The sequence below is a fragment of the Rhinichthys klamathensis genome, unplaced genomic scaffold (genome assembly GCF_029890125.1).
Source record: "Rhinichthys klamathensis goyatoka isolate OS25496 unplaced genomic scaffold, OSU_Roscu_1.1 h1tg000267l_1, whole genome shotgun sequence".
Lineage (NCBI taxonomy): Eukaryota > Metazoa > Chordata > Actinopteri > Cypriniformes > Leuciscidae > Rhinichthys > Rhinichthys klamathensis.
In genome coordinates, this window is record NW_026606788.1 from 640,549 (window position 1) to 666,802 (window position 26,254).

The 26,254-nt window shown below is 43.4% G+C and overlaps 1 protein-coding gene across 2 annotated transcripts; it reads left to right on the forward strand.

The window, feature by feature from the left end:
• Window positions 1-1,923: 1,923 nt before the first annotated feature.
• mlf1 (myeloid leukemia factor 1) lies at window positions 1,924-26,235 on the forward strand. 2 transcript variants are annotated; one of them, XM_056267967.1, is made up of 7 exons: window positions 1,924-2,019; window positions 4,282-4,423; window positions 22,365-22,442; window positions 24,175-24,303; window positions 24,385-24,544; window positions 25,014-25,152; window positions 26,132-26,235. In XM_056267967.1, the coding sequence occupies exons 1-7, from the start codon at window positions 1,979-1,981 to the stop codon at window positions 26,208-26,210; spliced, it is 768 nt and encodes a 255-aa protein (XP_056123942.1). In that variant the 5' UTR covers window positions 1,924-1,978; the 3' UTR covers window positions 26,211-26,235. The 2 variants fall into 2 exon arrangements, with proteins under 2 accessions (XP_056123942.1, XP_056123943.1); XM_056267968.1 differs by lacking the exon at window positions 22,365-22,442.
• The last annotated feature ends 19 nt before the right edge of the window (window positions 26,236-26,254 follow it).

The window sequence follows — 26,254 nt, forward strand, 5'->3', positions numbered from 1 at the left end:
AAACTTGCTTGTTGTCTACTACTTAAGCAACCCATTATCTTTAAATCAAAATTTTTTTTAAGAAATTGTGTTGCATTATAATGCAAAGGCACCTGGTTCTATTAATTGACATTTTGTGATTTCCTTCAATTGAAAATCTTTGAAGCAAGTTTGGGGGACTTGAAGGGCACCCAATTCAGAGAATCACGAAAAGAACAAACATACGGTCGCTTCGGTGGTTTCTTCAAATGTAAAGCTTTTAACCACAGGCGAAGGGATTCCTCGTTCTTCGGCGGGGGGTGAAGGTCGTAGAGCGCCCCGCATCCACATTCAGCTCTCGTACGCGATCGATGATTACAACACTCCTGCTCCAAGGAAATCTGTCTTTTGTACCAGTTATTATTTATGACAACCTCTAACTGCACAAACAATCCCGGTTTTCCTCGAAGCCATAACGATGAGTTAGTTGTTACGGAGACTTGTTTGATTAACCGCTATGGTGAAAAGTGAGTTAGCTAGACAGTGACCGGAAGTCCCGCACAAAAAAACATCAACTGGCTGTGTCCGTATTTCCGTTAAAAATAAGGTGAATAACACAAGCACATGACAAACCGGGAGTGTCAGAGCTCTGTCACCAAAGCCAGATATAAACCAGACAGAAGTGACAGAACCCTGACAGGTTTCCCAGGGGTCTCTAGAAGAAAGGCATTGTCCAGCTTAAGGTCAGTGTTGATTCATTTCTGTTGTAAAAATCATTCGTTATTAACTGATAATATATAATTGATCTATATAGCCACAAAACAGTGCTGTCATCGTCCAGCTCGGCTCAGTTCTCTTATAATGGTGTAATATTAAGTGCACTCGATAACGTCCACTATGGTTTCGGAGAGCACTACACATGTAGTCCCCTTAAACAGTGCCTTATTTCAGGGTGTGGGGGATATGAGACACGGCCTGTGTGTTCAGACTGGAGTCACTAGATGGCCTCGTTCCTCTGAACACAGTGGACCTGCATGTGTGGCTGGAGAGTGTGTGTCGTGTCTCTGCTAAAGCCATGTTCTCCTGTTAGCATAAATGTTACTGTGGAGAGAGTCTGTCCAGCTCAATAATGCCGATTGTAGATCAATCTATTAATCAACAGAACCACATAAAAGAAAGATCATGCGGCCCACAGCACTGGCATTGAGTTACAGCACACAGTATGAGTGAGCCTTTGTTTTGTGGGTCATGTATGCAGACAAATCACACACACACACACACACACACACACACGGCATGTTTGAGTTTGCACTGGTATGTTATTGACAGAAAGAGTGTGCTGTGAGGGAACGCCAGGCCTCTCCGTCTGACACACACACTCACTCACTCACTCACACACGCACACACACACACACACACACACACACACACACACACACACAAATGTGTGTGTGAGAGAGAGAGAGAACGCCAGGCCTCTCCGTCTGACAGATGTCTGAGGATCGGGTCTCTCCGGCCTGCTGAATGTTCTCTCTCTCTCTCTCACACACACACACACACACACACACACACACACACACACACACCTGCTTTAGTGGACGTGATGATAACAGCGAGACTCTGCAGGACACCTGATGCATTTCTGTACAGATATAATGCATAATGTTATACACTTACAGATTAACTCTATTGTAGTTTTAGTTACTTTACAGATCAAAGTTACAGCATTTCAGTTACTCCGAAGACCAATATACACACATAGCCATACACGGTTTACACTATACAAGTGAAAGAACAATGCAATATATGTAGCTAATATACAATGATAAAACAGTATGCAGGGGAAGCAAGTGTGCATGGCAGTGGCAGTGGAGTAAATATGTATGCTTGTAGAAAATAAGAAGAGTTCAGGACTCAGCCAATCACAGGGCTTAGAGTGGGTCACGTGCACTCTCCGCCCCAGCGCGTGGGTCTCGATAGTAACAGTAACGGTCTTCTTCAGTTCAGTTCAACCGGCAACATGTTCAACAGACTCCAGTTTGACGAAGACCCTTTCTTTTCGTAAGTCTTATGAACTTTTATATTCAATATCTTGCTTTCCTTATTTAGAAATGTGAAAATATAACATTATAACTGTGTGAGACCTAATTTTAGAATAATTTCGAAATCAGCAAATTATGAGCCATTTGTAAATTAGGTTCAGTGAGTCATGATTCAAAATCTCATAATTCAAAATATAATAGTTTTAATTTCATTAGTAGTGCTTGGTTTACTACTTTTTTTTTACTTTAAAAGATGCTCTGTGTGCTGACTGATATAGTTTACACTGTTTGCTCTGTAAATTTGCTCTTTAGTAGTGCAATAAAGGGATAGTCCACCCAAAAATAATTTACTCAGCCTCATGTGTTTCCAACCCGGCATGAGTTTCTTTCTTCTGCTGTAACTTACACAGACGAAGATATTGTGAAGAGTGTTGATAACAAACAGTTGACAGTAGCCATTGACTTTTGTTTGATTGCCAACCGTTTTACTATAGTTTCTAATAACTTGTGCATAATTAAGTTACACGCAACTAACCCTAAACCAAACCCATAGTAAGTACATGTCGTTAATTAATAATACTCAGTACTTAAATGTATATTTACACTGTAAAAAGGACACCTTAAAATAAAGTCTAACCCACACCTTTTACTGTGCCCTTTCATAGGCCTAGATGAGCTAATGTTTAGTGTGATCTCAGGTCTGTCCGAGGTCTTGGTTGTGAAGTCACTGTACAGACATGTGGAGATGGCCAGTGTGCTTTATGCCATTATGCTGTCAATAGAAATTGTAATGATGTTTCTTGTCTCTCTTCTTTCCGTCCTAAAATAGCTCCTCAAGGTAGGCACTTGTGTCCTCGATGCATGCGACGCACTGTGACTGTTAACACAGATGTCTATGAGTTCTAACATTAAAGTCTAGTAGTATTACCATAAACTACACTGGCCCAGCAGTTTGGGAAATTATAAGCATGGCACAGTCTGAATGGGCAAATGGACCACTTGTTTATCCTCACTGCAAGTAGAGCTGTTTAAAGGGGTCATATGATGGTTTTAAAAAGAACATTATTTTGTGTATTTGGTTTAATGAAATGTGTTTACTTGGTTTTAGGTGAAAAAGGTCATTATTTTACACATACTGTACATTATTGTTGCTCCTCTATGCCCCGCCTTTCTGAAACGCGTCGAAACAAGTAAGGTTTTATTTCATTGGGGACATAATTACTTACTGTATATATAATGACTTACTGTCTTTTTACTCGTTGCACTTCGGGTGTGAGAACACTATGTAAACATTGTACTCTCTGGAAACAGTCCTCCGCAGTCGTAGCCTTAACTTTTACAAAGATATCCCTTTGGGTTTGAGGCTTTGTAACTCTGCAGATCTTATACATGCACAAACAGCTACATAACACATTAAAGAAAAATGAAAACAAGAAATCGCATCATATGACCCCTTTAATGTAGTCTTATTGTGTTTCTTGAGTAGTTTGGTTCATGGTTTTTGAGATTGAGAGCACGTCACACACAGCTTGTCCATGTTGACATCAGTGGCCGTTGCATAAACCAGTTAAACTAGTCTTAAAAGTTAGTCATCTACATTTTTTCTTTAATGTACTTTTAGTACTAAAGTCAGTTACATAAAAGGGTTGATTGGTCTAATTTGACTTGGAAAAGTAGGAAACCTCTTGCCTAAGCTAGTTGGTCAAGCTAGTTCTTCAGACACAATCTTAAAGTCCCCCTGTAGTAAATAAATGTATGGCTTAAAACGCAATAACCTTTGTTCACCAAAATTACATATTTAAAAAAGAATTCCTTGAAAAAAATATCTTGAATGTAACTCTGTGGCTTATTTAGTATGTGCGGGTCTATGAATATGCAGATGAGCCCCGCCTCCACTCACTCCCTCAGCTCAGAGATCCACTGGTTGGCGATCACACGTTGATCTGATTGGTTACAAGGTCGTTTGTGACGTCAGAAACACCAGCGATTTCAAACCGTGTGTTTGAGACTGTCTTTGGTTCACTGCAGTTTTAAGCAGAAAATATTCAGCAATGCTGTCGACTTATGAACTTACACATGGTGTGTCTTAAAGCGTATTAAAAACACCACATAGACACATAAACAACATTAAACGCTGGATTTCACCACAGGGGGGCTTTAACAGAGAGGTTTATGCAACTGGCCCCTGTTGTCACGACCCACCAGTTGAGATCCACTGTCAAAGATCAAGATTACAAGCGTGGTTTATTCATCTTATCTTCTGTGTGATGTCCTTCTCCAGCGACCCGTTCCAGGTGCATCATGAGCGCATGCGGCAGATGATGAGGGGTTTCTCTGACCCCTTCGGCCAGGGCTTCATGCCCAGCATCACAGACAGGGGCGCGGGCCAACCTAACACCAGCCCAAACACTCGCACTGACCGCGTGAGTGTTAACTTACTCTCCATTCTTCAGCCTGTGGTGTTGTCCCCTATTGTTGATCCCATCAACCCCTGAATGGCTTTTAGATTTGGCTAATAAAGTTGGGAGTTTCCCCATTCTAGATGCTCATGACTATCATATACAGTCCAGTGCCCAATTGCATAAAGCACCTTAAGTTTCTCCCTTAAGTATGAGACTTAAGGCCTGATTTCCGCTCAGCTAAGGGAATTACTGAAGGGTGTTGCATATAATCCCTCAAACGGTTCTCTTAGCTAAGGGAAACGTTAAGTGTTTCACAGCAGCGACCCAGGTTTGCCGTTATAAAATTCGATTGCTGCCATGGACAAGTTATTTGTTAATACAGATAGCGGCAAGTTTCACAGAAAACAGCATAACATGGATAAGGACAAGAAAAAAGAAAACCATATATGAAAGAGAAGGACCAGACAAGACAGAGACCATCTTGGTCTAAAAGACTCATTCATCTTTAGACACAAATAAAGATGATTTTGGTATTCGCTCATAGGGCTGGGCGATATGGCTGAAAACTGTATCACGATATCAGTGTTTCATATCGGTCGATATCGATAATTATTGATTTTTTTATGACCCATTTAAAATAAGGACCAGGAGAAAAAATATATTACATTTAAACATTTTTATTTTAAACTTAACCTTCCTCTGATTACAATCCCAAGACAGAAATGTCAACACAACCATGGAAAACTCAAATAATTAAAATGTAAACATAAGTCTAAATTCACAATCAGACCTGCAAACTCCTCAGAGTAAAAAAGGTGACAGTGGCGCGGCGGGACGTGGGTGGTGGGGGTTTGTGATCGTATGTGCCCCCTGCTTGATTTTTTTTTTAGACATCACGGTTCGGTACGATTTCGGTACAATGGAGTGAAAAGCAAAACAGAAATATAGAAGGCATTTTTATAAATGTCTTAAGCCTTGTATTTTTTAAATAAGTTTTATTAATAAAGGCATAGAACCAGTTTATTTATAGTGCACTGATAATAGTTTTATATAATTGGTTTATTAATTAAACTAATAAAAAGATAGATATGAGATATGTTTGGTAATTGTACCTGAATGAATTTAAAATTAATTTGCTATATTTCAGATCAATATATTTGTTTTCCTTAATTTTAATTAACCCTAACTTTATTCTCATCAGAATTATAAATAATTGATTTCCGTATAAAATAATACTACCAATAAATTTAATTTTCTTTTTTAATCAATGTGTAACTTAAAAATAAACAGATTAGTGGTCTGTTTTGAGGGCAAGAAATGAAAACCAATGCGATATGATGAATGTCCAAAAGATGGAACACACAGACTGTTTTACAAAGGGGTTGGATAAATATGTTTTGCTTTTAAAACGGTGTGTACAGTTGTAGGCTACAGTTTGACAAGAAATACAGTGTGACAAAAGGACAATGTTGTGTTTTATTGCGAGTATAGGCCTACACAAATATTGTAAACACTTTGCAGACTGACTGATGTCCTGTATTAACAAAATGACGGAGTATGTTTTTATGTCTCCACTGTTCGATCGCGCCCGCGTGTCTCTCTCTCTCGTGCCTCTCTCTCTCGCGCGCGCGGAGTCGGACACACACACACACACACACACACACACACACACACACACACTCCAGCATTGCAATCTTGACATCGCAGCCTGTTCATTATGCTGTGTTCACATCAAACGCGAATAGAGCGAATTATCCAATAATGTTTCGCAATTCTAGCCTGCATGGCATGCAGATGAAGGGCACTCATTTTCTGCTTATCAATCGCCGGTTACTGATGAGGAACCCAGTAGCACGAGACAACGATGGCGGAACCAAACTTTTTTCTTTTTTTTTGATGGCGCAACCAAACTGACACGTTACATGATTGCCTGAGCTTGTCACTCCCTACGTTGCTAGGTTACCAGAGAGCGAGTGCCTTTGTTAATGCAAACTTGCTTCGCAACCTGTGGTTTCTTCCGACGAAGAAAAAAAAAAAAATTATCGAACGTTTTATCGAACACATTTTTTATTGATATCGATCACGTGTCTATCGCGATACATATCGTTATCGTTTTATCGCCCAGCCCTATTCGCTCATCATTTCTGTCCATTTATTCAAAGTCATAAAAGTAATCCATATCTGTTAACCACATAAGATGTGCTTTATGTGTTTATATATGAAAAAACATCAAAATTAAAATTAGTTTATCATATAAAGCGGCTGATCGCGTCTCGTTAGAAGACTTGGACTGAACCTGCTCGCTCCGTGCAACACTTAAGGTGAAGTTTCCCAAACCTTATGTTATACTTAGGGAAATTACAGTTGAAAATTACATTTTTTAAGGGAAATTCTTAGGGTGTATGACGTTCCTCCTAAAGAAACCCTTAAGTAACCCTTAGGGGTTATTTTTTGCAACAAGTTTAAGGGAAACCTAAGGGCGTTCTTAAGGGGAAATAACACTTAAGGTGCTTTATGCCACCGGGCACAGAGATTTTATCTATCTTCTTCACTGTCTCAGTTACAGGATTTGTAACCGCCAATTGACCATGATGACCTTCATGAACTCCTTGCTTACTGTGAAACTGAGTCTTCTGGTGTCCTGGAGTGATGTTTGTAGGTCATGTCCAGGCTAAAGCTCTTTTATTTAATTTTCAATCATAAGCTTGATAGAGATAGGAGCTGCACTAGCATGCCCGAGAGGCGTTTCAAAGATGGCCGCCGAGTGAAATGACTTGTCTTAAAGGGACTTTGGCGTCTGTCGGGCTAGTTTTCACAGTGTGTTCCACACATCGGCTCTAGTCAGGCTCATGTTGCAGGCAGTTCACACGATTCAGCATGCCGAATGTAGTCTAGACGGCGAAGACTAAGACTATTCTCCTCTCTTCAAATATAAAAAATGTTAGCCTTTATGAACAGAGTTTCTTAAAACGCTGTATTTACTCAAACATTAGTTGTTTATTTTCCCTTGCATTGCAAAGAAGCCGAGATCACTCTAAATGGAGGTGCGATGAAGTTTGACTGACAGTTTGAGGAGCCCATGGTTTAGTCACAACCTCTTTTAAATGCTTTTATTGCTTAAATATTTGTAAACCCCACATCCAGACGTAAAGGATGACCAATAGCGTTAATTTGATAAAACAATGACAAAATATGGAGAGATTCAATGTTTCGACAGCACAATTAAATTCTTATTTGTAGCATTTATTTTTAGTCATTTTTTGGAATTTAATAATTTTCCATGGCACAACTGACGAGCGACAGTAGTGTGTCGCGGCACAGTGGTTGGGAAACACTGATATAGACAGATATTTACTGACATGCAGGAGCAGAAAGGCTTCAACACAGTCAGCTTTCGTCACCGCTAGCTCTTTTATGCCAGTTTGGTGTGTCACGGCCTTTACTTGCTCAAGTCTAGATGTGGGATATTTTCAGCTGTGTTCTGGTCCAGCAGGTGAAAACGGTGTGTCTGATTCACTTACTAAAGTAGCAGCACGCTCTCCTCAACCACACACATGATCTGAGGAATGTCCGTAGTAAGAAAACAAACAACAACAGTGATGCAGGACGAGTTACACACCACACTTTCTCAAGTTGCCCAAGGTTAGGGGATTGTTTAGATCACTAACTATGAGCAATAGCACTAGTAATGCATTATTACTAGCCACAAAAAATTCCTTCTTGATAAAGAAGTGTATTCTAGCACTAACCTTTAACTAAACGCTGCTTTAAGTTGTTATCTTGCTGTATGCTAACAGCCTGCCCGCGGTGGACAGCGTGTCACAGTCCAGCTGGCCACTTTGGCAGCTCAGAGCGCTAAACTTAGTCCCCCTGTCCATCTGTAGTTCCCCACCTCTCTCTGCTCAGTATATTTATCCCGGCTAATTTCTTTCATCTGATGCCCGTGTAAACGCCAGCGAGAGGCGGTAAAGATAGCATGCTCACCCATGGGTCAGGGCTTTTAGATGAGGTTTGGGTTGTTTTGGGGTCAGGGATGGATGGTACATGCTAGCACCTGCGGAGCCAGATGTTTGACTAGCAGCATGAAATCTGGTCTACTTTGTTGCTTATTTTGGCCAAGAACTGCCATTTTGAGAAAAACATAGCATCTGACTAGCTAACATACAGTGCCTTCGTGCAGTGACCAATCATGGTTGGGTTGTTACGTGCCGTTTAGGGGTGTACAATTTGGGTTGCAATAGATGCCACAATATAGAGCAACAGCAGGATTCTGGAAGTGAAAATCACATATATTTCCTCCAGTTAAAAATGATTGTTAAACGATAATATATAAACTTTTGAGACACAGACCTGCCATGGTTCTGAGGTGGTAAAAAAAAGCAATAGACAGACCAGTTTGAGCCAATCGCATGAGCTGTAAATGTCATGTGACTAATGACTTCTCAATGTTCTCTGATTTTTTATCGAAATGTGCGTACACTGTACACTGACTTTCTGTTCATCCATAAGTATTGATTATTTCTTAGACATAGCCGAATATACAGCTCTGCTTGTGGGATATCAGTCAACTAAACACAATGCATTGGACCTTATTTATCAATCTAACGTAGAAACGAGCGCCAAAATCATTTTACGACAGGGTTCACGTGTGATTCATGAAACATTCAGATGCTGCCAATCCCATCGTACGAATGATCGCACGTTCATTCGTCATTTAAATATAACCCCCTTACAAATTCACGGTTTAGATCCTCGCCCCTAGAGTTTTCGACACGAGAGAAAACGGAGGGAGTATCTCATGAACGAGTTGATAAATGGCTGAAAACAATCGTCAAACTAGGCTATTTTCCCCTCACTCCTCAACCAATTTAACAGTATTCAAAACAGAATAAGAATGAAAAATAAGCTATGAATTATATTATATATTAGTAAAGTTCAAATATATTTTCCAAGTAGACTTTATGTAGTAAGTATATTAATATCAGCACTAATAGTATACTTGTACCATTTTGTGGGTATATTGGCCTTTTTTTTTTTTTTTATAAAAGTATACTTTTAAGTGTAACAGTAGTAAACTTTAAGTACGCAAGTAGTTTACGTCAAATTTTTTCTTTATCATTGCAACTATACTATAAGTGAAATTATTGGTATACTTTTAGTTTACTAGTTTTATTTATACTTCTATCCCATTTTATGTTTATGAAAGTACACTTGATGCATGCTCTTAGTAAACTACTAGTTTTAATAGTTTAATATTTTTATTTAGTCTCCATGCAATCAAAATGGACATCTCTTAATTTTTATAGAACATTGCAGTATTTATTATAAATGATTTATGCTTATCATTATTGTGTTAATAATCTTGAATCAGAATAACTTACCGCATCTCTTCTCTGATGACGAGGGCGGGGCAACCTGTCAATCACATGAGATCAGCCAATAGCAAACCACAACCATCCAATCAATTCCCCACGAACAAAATCAAGCTCCGCCCACATTTGTTCTTGTTCAGAACTATTATTCTGGAACAAGACTGTTATATTCATTTTGCAGTTTAGTTTATATATTCAGTTTTTTATGTTTATATATTCGTTTTGCACTTACACTGAAAAATAAAGGTGCCACATGACATCCAATTTGATGAATGCGTTCATTAAAAATATTCATAAGTCAGTAACATTGATGGACAACATTAAGTAAAATCATTAACAGCCGTTCCTTAATTTTCCAAACTGTAGGATTGTGGAAATTCCTTAACTATTCATTAAAAATACATACAACTTATACAAATACCAATTAACTTCATATAGTGCTGTACATTATGTGTGATAGCAGTGTTGCCGTATCGAATTCTGTGCTTTGCAGAGTAAAAGAGAAATGTGGACCGATGACTGGAAGATGGGTGTGATCTGTTAATTAACTTTTTAAGTATACTTGCAAAAGACGCAACATGTGAATGGCCTCTTAGTCAGTGGTTAGATCAGCGTAGCAGTCAATAAATAGGACATGTATGGGACAAATCTATTAGGCCCAATATTAGGGACGTCCCGGCTAATACGGGACGGTTGGTTGAGCACTGGGAGAATATTTAAGCTTCATGACTACTGGCAGTACAAATCAGCACAGACGCAAACAGAACGGTGTGCTCGAGTATACTGATTTGTATGATTTGTACTGCCAGTTTAATCACGATAGACAACAAACTGAGCTGGAAATCACACATTGGACACATACAAAGGAAGATATCAAATTATAAACAAAGCTAAGTACGTTTTAAATTACAAGGCGCTGTATATATTGTATTCCAGACTTATTTTACCATACTTCAAGGCACACTATGCAGGAATTCCGTTTTTGTCAAACAGCGACCCCTAGTGTCGCTGTGGAGTACTTGTATTTAACGTTACTGTCGTAAATACCACTCAAGCAGAGCGTCTGCCATAGACTGGTCTCTGCACTCACAGCCTGATACCCCTTTGAAGCTGTTATATTAAGGTACAAATCTTGCATAGTGTGCATTTTTTGCATTAAATAAGAGATCTAGCGCTAAAATGTGTTTTTGAACTCAAGCTGAGCGCTCGTGTCCGCTGCTATCAGTGTCATGGATACATAGTGTCTCTTGTGGCGGCGCGCCCGCAGTCTTCACTCTGACGCGCTCTTCAATCTACAGGGCTCCAGACTAACTTTTTGCCTTGGTTGCACTGGTGCGCCTAACTTTTTTATTTAGGTGCACCAGCACAAAATTTAGGTGCACTAAAATTTTTCCTCGTCTCGCGTTGCCTTTAACGCCACAATTTCAAGGTCACCTTTTTATCACGCTCCATATACATTCATATATATTATGTAAATGCTTTTAAACAAGAATAATAATAATACATTTTTTTTGAAGCACAATTATACTGTATATAAAAATGTTAATCTTTAAAAAAAAAAAAAACATTTAAAGTGCTGTTTTTACATTGTTCAAGTAAGGGCAGGGTATTGACACAAATTTCACAATTCGATTCAATATTGATTATTTTGGATATCAGGTACAATTCATGGCAAATTTTCTCAAGGAAAACAAATCTCTTAACTAATGCTGTAAACTGGGAGTCAGTTGTAGCCCACTATGCTTCATTAGCCTACTATAATATTGAAGGTAAAAATTACCTGATTTGTACACAAACACTTAAATTACACTTTTATTTATTTTTATAATAATAAAGTTATATGAAATATAAACATTTAAATGGTGGCTGCATAAAAACTTGCCAGATTTTTTCAAACAACATGCATTAAATATTGAAAAACATTAAAAAATTATAATGAATATGCAATATGGTGCATATATTTGGCAAAATGCTCCTCCCTAGAGTTAATTTTTCTAGCTAGCTAACGAGTTTATGGTCACTGGATATGTTTTTTCTGAGGTAAATGTGACGTTACATGACATTGTTTACAAGCGTTTTACTGACGTCTTTCCACGGTTGAAACACTGATTGAGCGATTCCATGTGAAAGATACGGATTTCGATAAGTTGTACTCTATCTTTTAGCACACTTTCAGATGCTCGTTCATGTTTATTTCGCGCTGTAACTGGTATTATTAAGGCGGAAGAGGAGATCATGTGATGCTGCTTCTCTTGAGCTGTGCTGAGCCAGAGCGATCTCACGCCACAGCGTCAAAACACTATTTATGTTTTTGAATTTCGTAAGAAAATGGACCTAATTTGAAATCTGAGACTTTGTTTCATATCAATAGTAACAAAGCACAAAGATTATTGCGATTTATTGGATGGGATGCTCGCTACAATGTTCCATTCATTCATCAACTGAAAACAGCATAGCCCAACGGTTCGTAAAATGAGAATCGATTAAAATCGAGAAATCAATATTTTTTACCTAGTTCAAGTAGCCTACGTTTTTTAAAGTTTCTTCGTCGTCTGTTTTCCTGCGTTTATTTAGCTGATGCTGCTGATTGCCGTAACTGATTCTCTGGTGCTCACGTCGCAATTTATTTCAATCACACAGACAGCACGGAGCATTTTAGTCCTACAGGAATATCTGAACCACAGCCAATCAGAGGCAAAGACCAGCCCAATCTCTATCTCTGATTGGTTTAGACCACGATATGATCCAACCATGCGTGCAAGGAGAACAAAAGACTCGTTTGTTGAGAGGCAACGGATGCGATCATGCGAGAAGGTTAGGTGCACTGGTGCGACCTAGGAAAAAATTTAGTCGCACCCTTACAAATTGGTCGCACTCTAGAGCCCTGAATCTATCGCAGTTGCGGAGACTCTCTATTCATTCCGGTGAAATCACAAAATAAAATGCACAAAAACGTGTCTCTGGTTGATATAGACTGTAACCACTGATGAACATATTCAGTTTTGATGAGATAACCTCTGACACGCTTGGCAAAAGATCTACCACTTAAAGAACTCAAACAAAACTTGCGGATCGATGCATTTATTTACGGGTTGAGAGGCTCATTCTCTTTTCCTTTTCCTAGTCTCCTCCGACCGCGTTTTCTTTGCTTTTTCCATCGTCGAGTATCACGTCTGAAATGCGCGCAAGTGTCTTCGTGCTTCATGTTGTTGTTGATGTGTGTGACGTCGTTGCCGTAAAGCATGTCGTGATTCTCGCGAGATTTGTCGGGGGCGCTCCTCTCAAACTTGCATTGCTGGTTTTTCCAGCAGCGTCCAGCAGTAAAGCTTGGGGGGGGGGCCAAGCTTTACTACCAGGATGATTCGCCCTACTATGAGTTTGTTTACCACTGAAATTACTTTGAAGCTGTTATATTAAGGTACAATTCTTGCATAGTGTGCCTTTAACTTATGGAATTGAGGTCTGGGGTAATAATGATAAAAGTTCCCTACATCCCCTTGTAATACTCCAAAAACGAGCAATCAGAGTTATTCATAAGGTAGGATACCTCGAACATACAAATATGTTGTTTTTACGAAGTAACATGCTCAAATTCATGGATTTAATTGATTTTTATACTGCACAATTAGTGTATAAAGCAAATCGGGTCGTACCGCCAGTAAATATAAAAAAATAATTCATAAAAAGAGATAGCTGTTACAATTTGAGAGGTTATGGCCAACTTAAAGAACCGGCTTTCAGAACTACAAGGAAAAGTATGTGTGTGTCTGTGTGTGGTGTCAGGCTCTGGAATAACCTTAGAGCCCAACTCAAGCAGTTCCCATTCATTTATCAATTCAAATCAAAGGATAAACAAGTCATACTGTCTAAGTACAGGACGGAAGAATATCCTTAAATGTGGAAAGGGTACTAATTGACGATTCTTCTTTCCTTGTCTTGGAATCATCAGAATGGTTGTGAGTTAATATTGTTGATTGTATGGTCACTGGAAAAGTTCAACAAAAATATGTGTCAATTGTCTTCTTGATTGTAGTAAATGTAACTACTGCTTAAATGTATAAAAGGGGGTAGGCGTCAATAAGCTTAAGCTTCTGCCTACTCCTTTTGAGCATCATATTCACGTTTTTATTTATTTACTTACTTATTCATTGCGCATGTATCCTTCTTTAGTTTTGCCTACTGTGCTGACCTTTGTTACTATATAGAACTTTGTGGAACCCAGATGCTCAAATAAAGAAAGAAAGAAGAAGAGTAGTTCTTGCAGTTAGCTAAACTAGTTCGCTGTTACCTAGAGTGGTTTGTTAAAAGTGAACAATTGCGGGCTATGACTTTTCCTTTTTGGTTGCTTACTTCACATGGTGATCATCATTTGGTCATATAAAATACTTCTACACATTTGGCAACATTTTGAACCAGCTTATGAGTCACATGTGCAGTTTAGTAACCGATGTGTCCATTAAGTAACCTGAGAAACAGTGTTAATGTCACGTCCGAAGTGTTGCTGATGTTCTGATTATTCCTAGAACTGCGTCCTCTTCCAAGAGCTCTCTTGTGTGGGTCATTTGCTAAATCAAAAGTGTTTTTCCCAGTGCATCTGTTGAATAATCCTTCTGCCCAGATGAGACACAAGACCTGCAATATGAGACCCTCTGCTGTGATAGCATGTAGCATAAATGGGTCATGACCTCAGGGTTGTGTCTTCTAAACACAGCTGACCTAAAATAGCGTACATGACCTGTCCTCCAGCAGATTTTGCAGCACTTAAAAATACACTCCAACAGCGAGCAGATAGTGGTGTCGTCCTCTCCAGAGGCATTAATAGCTTGAGGAGTGTTGATGGTTTTAAATCGACTCGACCATAAGAAGGAACTTATGCAATGCTGGCCTAAACTGTTCAGAGAAACACAAGCTGCTTCTCCATTATTAGATGCGATAACCAGAGGTGACAGCTACCAATTTTGGGACTTATTCAGAGCTCTCAGCACCATGAGTTACAGAAACATTAAAACATGTTTTCACACACATTCCATATAGATGCCATAAACGGGTGACTCTCATGAAAGCGGTCAAAAAATGTCCAGGATATATTTCACCCCAAAATAAAAGAAAAAGAAAAAATTATTTTAAAATATTTTGTTATTTTCCCCCCACTTGATAATTAAGAATTCCCATCCCCCAATTTAAAAATGCAAAAACGCTCCATCATTTTATTGCAAAAATAAATAAAGCCAATCACATTTGCGGGTGACACATTTGAGTCTGGCGTGTGGCCATTACGTGACGAGACTCTGACGTGGCGGCCATGATGTAAAGAGAGTCTGGCGTTTGGCCATGACGTGACGAGACTCTGACGTGGCGGCCATGATGTAAAGAGAGTCTGGCGTGTGGCCATGATGTAAAGAGAGTCTGGCGTGTGGCCATTACGTGAAGAGACTCTGACGTGGCGGTCATGACGTAAAGAGAGTCTGGCGTGTGGCCATGATGTAAAGAGAGTCTGGCGTGTGGCCATTACGTGAAGAGACTCTGACGTGGCGGTCATGACGTAAAGAGAGTCTGGCGTGTGGCCATGATGTAAAGAGAGTCTGGCGTGTGGCCATTACGTGAAGAGACTCTGACGTGGCAGTCATGACGTAAAGAGAGTCTGGCGTGTGGCCATGATGTAAAGAGAGTCTGGCGTGTGGCCATTACGTGAAGAGACTCTGACGTGGCGGTCATGACGTAAAGAGAGTCTGGCGTGTGGCCATGATGTAAAGAGAGTCTGGCGTGTGGCCATTACGTGACGAGACTCTGACATGGCGGCCATGATGTAAAGAGAGTCTGGCGTGTGGCCATTACGTGACGAGACTCTGACGTGGCGGCCATGATGTAAAGAGAGTCTGGCGTGTGGCCATTACGTGACGAGACTCTGACGTGGCGGCCATGACGTAAAGAGAGTCTGGCGTGTGGCCATGACGTGACGAGACACTGATGTGGCGGCCATGATGTAAAGAGAGTCTGGCGTGTGGCCATGACGTGACGAGACACTGACGTGGCGGCCATGATGTAAAGAGAGTCTGGCGTGTGGCCATTACGTAACGAGACTCTGACGTGGCGGCCATGACGTAAAGAGAGTCTGGCGTGTGGCCATGACGTGACGAGACACTGACGTGGCGGCCATGATGTAAAGAGAGTCTGGCGTGTGGCCATGACGTGACGAGACTCTGACGTGGCGGCCATGATGTAAAGAGAGTCTGGCGTGTGGCCATGACGTGACGAGACACTGACGTGGCGGCCATGATGTAAAGAGAGTCTGGTGTGTGGCAATTACGTAACGAGACTCTGACGTGGCGGCCATGATGTAAAGAGAGTCTGGCGTGTGGCCATGACGTGACGAGACACTGATGTGGCGGTCATGATGTAAAGAGAGTCTGGCGTGTGGCCATTACGGGACAAGACTCTGACGTGGCGGCCATGATGTAAAGAGAGTCTGGCGTGTGGCCATGACGTGACGAGACACTGATGTGGCGGCCATGACGTAAAGAGAGTCTGGCGTGTGGCCATTACGTGACAAGACTCTGACGTGGCGGCCATGATGTAAAGAGAGTCTGGTGTGTGGCCATGACGTGACGAGACACTGACGTGGCGGCCATGATGTAAAGAGAGTCTGGCGTGTGGCCATTACGTAACAAGACTCTGACGTGGCGGCCATGATGTAAAGAGAGTCTGGCGTGTGGCCATGACGTGACGAGACTCTGACGTGTGGCCATGACGTGACGAGACTCTGACGTGTGGCCATGACGTGACGAGACTCTGACGTGTGGCCATGACGTGACGAGACACTGATGTGGCGGCCATGACGTAAAGAGAGTCTGGCGTGTGGCCATGACGTAAAGAGAGTCTGGCGTGTGGCCATTACGTGACAAGACTCTGACGTGGCGGCCATGATCTAAAGAGATTCTGGCGTGTGGCCATGACGTGACGAGACACTGACGTGGCGGCCATGATGTAAAGAGAGTCTGGCGTGTGGCCATGACGTGACGAGACTCTGACGTGTGGCCATGACGTGACGAGACTCTGACGTGTGGCCATGACGTGACGAGACTCTGACGTGTGGCCATGACGTGACGAGACACTGATGTGGCGGCCATGACGTAAAGAGAGTCTGGCGTGTGGCCATGACGTGACGAGACTCTGACGTGTGGCCATGACGTGACGAGACTCTGACGTGTGGCCATGACGTGACGAGACTCTGACGTGTGGCCATGACGTGACGAGACACTGATGTGGCGGCCATGACGTAAAGAGAGTCTGGCGTGTGGCCATGACGTAAAGAGAGTCTGGCGTGTGGCCATTACGTGACAAGACTCTGACGTGGCGGCCATGATCTAAAGAGATTCTGGCGTGTGGCCATGACGTGACGAGACACTGACGTGGCGGCCATGATGTAAAGAGAGTCTGGCGTGTGGCCATTACGTGACGAGACTCTGACGTGGCGGCCATGATGTAAAGAGAGTCTGGCGTTTGGCCATGACGTGACGAGACTCTGACGTGGCGGTCATGATGTAAAGAGAGTCTGGCGTGTGGCCATTACGTGACGAGACTCTGACGTGGCGGTCATGACGTAAAGAGAGTCTGGCGTGTGGCCATGATGTAAAGAGAGTCTGGCATGTAGCCATTACGTGACGAGACTCTGACGTGGCGGCCATGATGTAAAGAGAGTCTGGCGTGTGGCCATGACGTGACGAGACACTGATGTGGCGGCCATGACGTAAAGAGAGTCTGGCGTGTGGCCATTACGTGACAAGACTCTGACGTGGCGGCCATGATGTAAAGAGAGTCTGGTGTGTGGCCATGACGTGACGAGACACTGACGTGGCGGCCATGATGTAAAGAGAGTCTGGCGTGTGGCCATTACGTAACAAGACTCTGACGTGGCGGCCATGATGTAAAGAGAGTCTGGCGTGTGGCCATGACGTGACGAGACTCTGACGTGTGGCCATGACGTGACGAGACTCTGACGTGTGGCCATGACGTGACGAGACTCTGACGTGTGGCCATGACGTGACGAGACACTGATGTGGCGGCCATGACGTAAAGAGAGTCTGGCGTGTGGCCATGACGTAAAGAGAGTCTGGCGTGTGGCCATTACGTGACAAGACTCTGACGTGGCGGCCATGATCTAAAGAGATTCTGGCGTGTGGCCATGACGTGACGAGACACTGACGTGGCGGCCATGATGTAAAGAGAGTCTGGCGTGTGGCCATGACGTGACGAGACTCTGACGTGTGGCCATGACGTGACGAGACTCTGACGTGTGGCCATGACGTGACGAGACTCTGACGTGTGGCCATGACGTGACGAGACACTGATGTGGCGGCCATGACGTAAAGAGAGTCTGGCGTGTGGCCATGACGTGACGAGACTCTGACGTGTGGCCATGACGTGACGAGACTCTGACGTGTGGCCATGACGTGACGAGACTCTGACGTGTGGCCATGACGTGACGAGACACTGATGTGGCGGCCATGACGTAAAGAGAGTCTGGCGTGTGGCCATGACGTAAAGAGAGTCTGGCGTGTGGCCATTACGTGACAAGACTCTGACGTGGCGGCCATGATCTAAAGAGATTCTGGCGTGTGGCCATGACGTGACGAGACACTGACGTGGCGGCCATGATGTAAAGAGAGTCTGGCGTGTGGCCATTACGTGACGAGACTCTGACGTGGCGGCCATGATGTAAAGAGAGTCTGGCGTTTGGCCATGACGTGACGAGACTCTGACGTGGCGGTCATGATGTAAAGAGAGTCTGGCGTGTGGCCATTACGTGACGAGACTCTGACGTGGCGGTCATGACGTAAAGAGAGTCTGGCGTGTGGCCATGATGTAAAGAGAGTCTGGCATGTAGCCATTACGTGACGAGACTCTGACGTGGCGGTCATGACGTAAAGAGAGTCTGGCGTGTGGCCATGATGTAAAGAGAGTCTGGCGTGTAGCCATTACGTGACGAGACTCTGACGTGGCGGTCATGACGTAAAGAGAGTCTGGCGTGTGGCCATGATGTAAAGAGAGTCTGGCGTGTGGCCATTACGTGACGAGACTCTGACGTGGCGGTCATGACGTAAAGAGAGTCTGGCGTGTGGCCATTACGTGACGAGACTCTGACGTGGCGGTCATGACGTAAAGAGAGTCTGGCGTGTGGCCATGACGTGACGAGACACTGATGTGGCGGCCATGATGTAAAGAGAGTCTGGCGTGTGGCCATGACGTGACGAGACTCTGACGTGGCGGTCATGACGTAAAGAGAGTCTGGCGTGTGGCCATGATGTAAAGAGAGTCTGGCGTGTGGCCATTACGTGACGAGACTCTGACGTGGCGGCCATGATGTAAAGAGAGTCTGGCGTGTGGCCATGACGTGACGAGACTCTGACGTGTGGCCATGACGTGACGAGACTCTGACGTGTGGCCATGACGTGACAAGACTCTGACGTGTGGCCATGACGTGACGAGACTCTGACGTGTGGCCATGACGTGACGAGACTCTGACGTGTGGCCATGACGTGACGAGACACTGATGTGGCGGCCATGACGTAAAGAGAGTCTGGCGTGTGGCCATGACGTAAAGAGAGTCTGGCGTGTGGCCATTACGTGACAAGACTCTGACGTGGCGGCCATGATCTAAAGAGATTCTGGCGTGTGGCCATGACGTGACGAGACACTGACGTGGCAGCCATGATGTAAAGAGAGTCTGGCGTGTGGCCATGACGTGACGAGACTCTGACGTGTGGCCATGACGTGACGAGACTCTGACGTGTGGCCATGACGTGATGAGACTCTGACGTGTGGCCATGACGTGACGAGACACTGATGTGGCGGCCATGACGTAAAGAGAGTCTGGCGTGTGGCCATGACGTGACGAGACTCTGACGTGTGGCCATGACGTGACGAGACTCTGACGTGTGGCCATGACGTGACAAGACTCTGACGTGTGGCCATGACGTGACGAGACTCTGACGTGTGGCCATGACGTAAAGAGAGTCTGGCGTGTGGCCATGACGTAAAGAGAGTCTGGCGTGTGGCCATTACGTGACAAGACTCTGACGTGGCGGCCATGATCTAAAGAGATTCTGGCGTGTGGCCATGACGTGACGAGACACTGACGTGGCGGCCATGATGTAAAGAGAGTCTGGCGTGTGGCCATTACGTGACGAGACTCTGACGTGGCGGCCATGATGTAAAGAGAGTCTGGCGTTTGGCCATGACGTGACGAGACTCTGACGTGGCGGTCATGATGTAAAGAGAGTCTGGCGTGTGGCCATTACGTGACGAGACTCTGACGTGGCGGTCATGACGTAAAGAGAGTCTGGCGTGTGGCCATGATGTAAAGAGAGTCTGGCGTGTAGCCATTACGTGACGAGACTCTGACGTGGCGGTCATGACGTAAAGAGAGTCTGGCGTGTGGCCATGATGTAAAGAGAGTCTGGCGTGTGGCCATTACGTGACGAGACTCTGACGTGGCGGTCATGACGTAAAGAGAGTCTGGCGTGTGGCCATTACGTGACGAGACTCTGACGTGGCGGTCATGACGTAAAGAGAGTCTGGCGTGTGGCCATGACGTGACGAGACACTGATGTGGCGGCCATGATGTAAAGAGAGTCTGGCGTGTGGCCATGACGTGACGAGACTCTGACGTGGCGGTCATGACGTAAAGAGAGTCTGGCGTGTGGCCATGATGTAAAGAGAGTCTGGCGTGTGGCCATTACGTGACGAGACTCTGACATGGCGGCCATGATGTAAAGAGAGTCTGGTGTGTGGCCATTACGTGACGAGACTCTGACGTGGCGGTCATGACGTAAAGAGAGTCTGGCGTGTGGCCATTACGTGACGAGACTCTGACATGGCGGTCATGACGTAAAGAGAGTCTGGCGTGTGGCCATTACGTGACGAGACTCTGACGTGGCGGTCATGACGTGGTGAGACACTGACGTGGCGGTCATGGCGTAAAGAGGCTGTGGCATGTGGCCATTATGTGACGAGACTCTGACGTGGCGGTCATGGCGTAAAGAGAGTCTGGCGTGTGGCCATGATGTAAAGAGAGTCTGGCGTGTGGCCATTACGTGACGAGACTCTGACGTGGCGGTCATGGCGTAAAGAGAGTCTGGCGTGTGGCCATTAAGTGACGAGACTCTGACGTGGCGGTCATGACGTGGTGAGACACTGACGTGGCGGTCATGGCGTAAAGAGGCTCTGGCATGTGGCCATTATGTGACGAGACTCTGACGTGGCGGTCATGGCGTAAAGAGAGTCTGGCGTGTGGCCATGATGTAAAGAGAGTCTGGCGTGTGGCCATTATGTGACGAGACTCTGACGTTGCGGCCATGATGTAAAGAGAGTCTGGCGTGTGGCCATTACGTGACGAGACTCTGACGTGGCGGCCATGATGTAAAGAGAGTCTGGCGTGTGGCATTACGTGACGAGACTCTGACGTGGCGGCCATGATGTAAAGAGAGTCTGGCGTGTGGCCATTACGTGACGAGACTCTGACGTGGCGGTCATGGCGTAAAGAGAGTCTGGCGTGTGGCCATTACGTGACGAGACTCTGACATGGCGGTCATGACGTAAAGAGAGTCTGGCGTGTGGCCATTACGTGACGAGACACTGATGTGGCGGCCATGATGTAAAGAGAGTCTGGCGTGTGGCCATTACGTGACGAGACTCTGACGTGGCGGCCATGATGTAAAGAGAGTCAGGCGTGTGGCCATTACGTGACGAGACTCTGACGTGGCGGCCATGATGTAAAGAGAGTCCGGCGTGTGGCCATTACGTGACGAGACTCTGACGTGGCGGCCATGATGTAAAGAGAGTCTGGCGTGTGGCCATTACGTGACGAGACTCTGACGTGGCAGTCATGGCGTAAAGAGAGTCTGGCGTGTGGCCATTACGTGACGAGACTCTGACGTGGCGGTCATGACGTGGTGAGACACTGACGTGGCGGTCATGGCGTAAAGAGAGTCTGGCGTGTGGCCATTACGTGACGAGACTCTGACGTGGCGGTCATGGCGTAAAGAGAGTGACGAGACTCTGACGTGGCGGTCATGGCGTAAAGAGAGTCTGGCATGTGGCCATTACGTGACGAGACACTGACGTGGCGGTCATGGCGTAAAGAGAGTCTGGCGTGTGGCCATTACGTGACGAGACACTGACGTGGCGGTCATGACGTAAAGAGGGTCTGGCGTGTGGCCATTACGTGACGAGACGAAGCATCTTTTTCCCCACCATCCAATTTCTTTCTTGTTTCACTTGGAAATATATCACATGACAGAAGAAGAAGTTGCTAATGCATTTCATGTCCGACAGCACAACTTCATGCAACTTCACACAGGCCAGTGAACGTCACAGCTTCACACAGTTAGCTTTTAGTGTAATATTTTAACTCTCAATACAAGTTATTATACAACGTAGTTTAAATAACATTTGTGATTTAAGGACAATGTAGGGAAATTAAGTGATGATACAAACTCAAGTATATTTCCTTTGAATAACTGCTGTCTAGATGGCAGTAGTTGAATCTGTTCTTTGCTGTGTCACTAAATGTGTGTGATGAATGTCAACAGGAGCTGGATTTCTTTGGCAATCCTTTCTCTATGATAGACAGCATGAGGAACAGGATGGAGGCGATGCACAGAAACTTTGTAAGTCTGACCTCTCTGTTCTCATATTGTACCAGCATCTCTTCAATGCTCTATGAACCACAGTGTCAGCGAGTTTATATGCACCTTCTGCCACCGTTTCAACTTAATAAACTGAACACATGCAAGGTCGTGGAAACATGCTGCTCTTTTAAAATGGGTTTTTATAATGAGCTGATTTTCATAGTAACAGTACGAATGGGAATTGTAGGCAATTCAGTTATCCTGATTCATTAAAAACTCCATTACTTTTGAAGAATAATTAGTCCTGAGTATTACGGATGATCCTCAAGCTGAATTCCTCATTCGGAAAGGCATGGATAATGGCTTCAAAAACAAATTAGTTTGACCTTCCTATGGCTGACGAACTTAGAGTGGTTCGTCATCCATCATAAACAAACTCCAAACTCCGGGGGGTTAATAAAGGCCTTATGAAGCAAAACGATGAGTTTGTGTAAGAAAAATATTCATATTTAACATGTTACAAAGTAAAATTCAAACGTGACGAGACTCTGGTGTGGCGGCCAGGTTTTTGGATCACAACCTAAGTATGTATGTCTTATTATTTGTAGTTGTGTTTTCTATTAAGTTCCAATTATAAGTTTTATGTTGTTTCTATGGTGTAGACGAAGGGCAAAGCTTTGTCTCCGCTAGCCTGCTAACTAACAATACAGTATTGATGTAGTGTTTACTGTAGCTTTTGTTAACTCTTGGTTTTGTAAGACTGTTCACTGCCCCTTAGGAAAATTATCCATGATTTTGTGATCGATTACTCTTTGTATTACCATAGTTTCCCGACAAATATCATAACATTGTATCTAAAATCTATAAGAAAATTACAACAAAAAACATCCCACTCTGAAACGTCCTGTGAAATCCGTGCTTGCAAAGTCCGTGCATGAAATCCGTTAAGCACAATGCTTTTGTTACTTAACATTGTCAGGGTCTGAATCAGGCTCGAAATGGTTTGAAATTGAAGCCATCCTTAATTTTTACACCTGAGCCGATGAAACAGATTCGTGATCACACGCGAAGCGCTGCCAATTACAACACACTGGGCCAGCTAACCAATCACAGCACTTTTTCGTATTTCGGAAGGAGGGGCTTCATCGAAACAGGAACTAGAGAGCACGTTCGCGACAGACAGGGGAGAGAAGTTCTGTAATAATGCAAAATATGTGAAAAATAATGTGTAAGCATTTTCTAGTACACCCCAAAAACAAATTCAAGACTTCATAAAATGGCATAATATAGGATTCCTTTATACTCCATCAGCACTATTTCAACCAAACTGGACTCTAATGCTGCAATCACTGCACTTTAACACATTAATCAACTCTGCCATCACCTACTTATCACTGCACATCTGCAGATGTATTATGTGTAAAATTGTGTATTGTCTAAACCTTTTGTATATTTATTATGTATATTGTGTATATATGTATGTCTAATTGTATTCTGTATGCTCTCAAGACTTTCACTCACCATGGCACATGTGACATTAAAAAAGTGATTTATGATTTAAATAGAAACTATTCTTTTTTATATCATATTTTCATAAAATTTCAAATAAAAATGTTATTTTGTCGTTCATATGTCTCTTTCACCACACATACGAACACCTGGTCAGTAATTACACTGATGAATCAGTCACGCATGAATACTAGACTGAATTCAGTGTCCTGCAGTTATTGGTAGATAGTTTCTCAGATGTTTTTGTAACTGTTTCTTTCAGGAAAACATGGCGTCAGACTCCAACAGCCACTCGTTTTCCTCCTCCTCTGTCATGACATACTCTAAAATGGGAAACGAGGCCCCAAAAGTGTTCCAGGCCTCGTCTCAGACCCGCTGTGCTCCCGGAGGAGTGAGTACTGCTCTCAATCACTCTCAAACACCCAAACACACCTGTTGAGCAACATTAGGAAGTCATGTATGGTGTTTTCAGTTAAAGGAGACCAGGAAGAGTCTGAAGGACTCGGAGAGTGGACAAGAAAAGATGTCCATTGGCCATCACATTCAGGACAGAGGCCACGTCATCGAGAGGAAAGAGAACAGGAAAACCGGGGAGAAAGAACTCAACCAGGACTTCCAGAACATGGATGAAAGTGAGGACTGATTTAAAGAGACAAACAAGTGACAAAGTTTCTCTGGTGAAGTAAACATGGAAAGAAGGATAAGCAAGCAGTGACAAACACATTCAATGCATGTTCTTTTATACTCTTAAGCAAATGCTCAGAAAAAATCTGTTTAAAATAAAATGTCAAGAAAAATATTCACTTTACTTATACTTGGCATAAATGATTTGAATAAATCCTTACACCTAAAAAGTATTATGCCAAAATGGCATTTCCAAGAAATCAGATTTTCACCTTACAGACAACTGACAAACAAGCCCAAATGGATATTTGTTTTCCCAAAGTGCTCCAGAAACGAGCTCCAAACACACTGCCTTTCGGCCTGATTGTGTTCAAAACGACGTCACACCAGTTGATTGATTTAGCTGTGAAGTATATCAGGGCCATTAGCTCCTGCGACACTTGTTTGTGACGCTGGCCTTGTGTTTGGTCTCTTCAGCGGAGGCCCAGTCCTTTGATGATGAATGGCAGCGTGAGGTGTCCAGATTCCATGTTTCTGCGCCCATGTCACGCCTGGAAGCCCCGAGACATCGAGCCGTGCACCGAGCAGCCATCACAGGACCACAGGAGACACGCAGGTCAGAGACAGGGGCACACATGACACACACTTATGATGCTGCTGCCATTTCATATCAGGTGAACTGTGTGTGTTTAATCTGGAGGCATTTTAAAGGGATAGTTCGCACAAAAATGACAATTAGCCCATGATTTACTCACCCTCAAGCCATCCTAGGTGTATATGACTTTCTTCTCTCAGACGAATACAATTGGAGTTATATTAAAAAATATCCTTGCTCTTTCAAGCTTTATAAGGGCAGTGAATGGTAACTGCGCATCTGTCCATCATAACAGTAATCCATACAACTCCAGGGGTTAATAAAGGCCTTCTGAAGCGAAGAAAAGTGTCCATATATACAACTTTAATCACTGGCTTCAGACAACAGCCGTACTCGCGTTCACGAGAGAGACACGTACAACTGTTGCAGGAAGCCAGTGATTATAGTTTTTGGGTGAGAAAATTCCTTTAATCCGAGAAAAGTTCATAACAGTAATAAACAGAGTGACACAACTACTGCGTGTTTATTGAAGCGATGCTGTTTTATCTGCAGTCTTGCTTTCTTTTTGACTTTCTGTTAGGATATCTTGATAAGACAGTAACAGTAATGAGTGGCTTTTAGATAACTTACTAATATTAAATAACTAACCTTGGACGATTAGCCAAAAGGATTTGTCCAAGACTTCAAAATCTCCTTTAAAAATTGAAAACAAACAAGTTTTCGGGTTAAACAATGTTATAATGTATGTTATAATGTTGGTGGTGTGAGGTTCATGAAGGGCGGGTGTCTCGCATCACTATGCTGAACTGCAGGATGGCAGAACGTTTGCCAGTAGTTAATGTTCCTTAAATAGCTGAACTAACCAGCTGATACATGCACAGCCATGTTACATGACACCATAATGTTAAAGGTCACATCTGAAAGAGAATCTAGGGTTGCACTGAAATGCGATTTGTCCTGTTTAATATAAAAATGTTTCTTTACTGTTATGTGTTCACAGAAATGCCAAAGCAGCTGCAGAAAATCAAAGCCATTACCATGAGCTCAACGTTAAAGGCTCCAGCGTGAAGAAGCACTAAAGCTCATTCAGAATAAAGCACTTCTTACTGCAGTTTCCTCATGT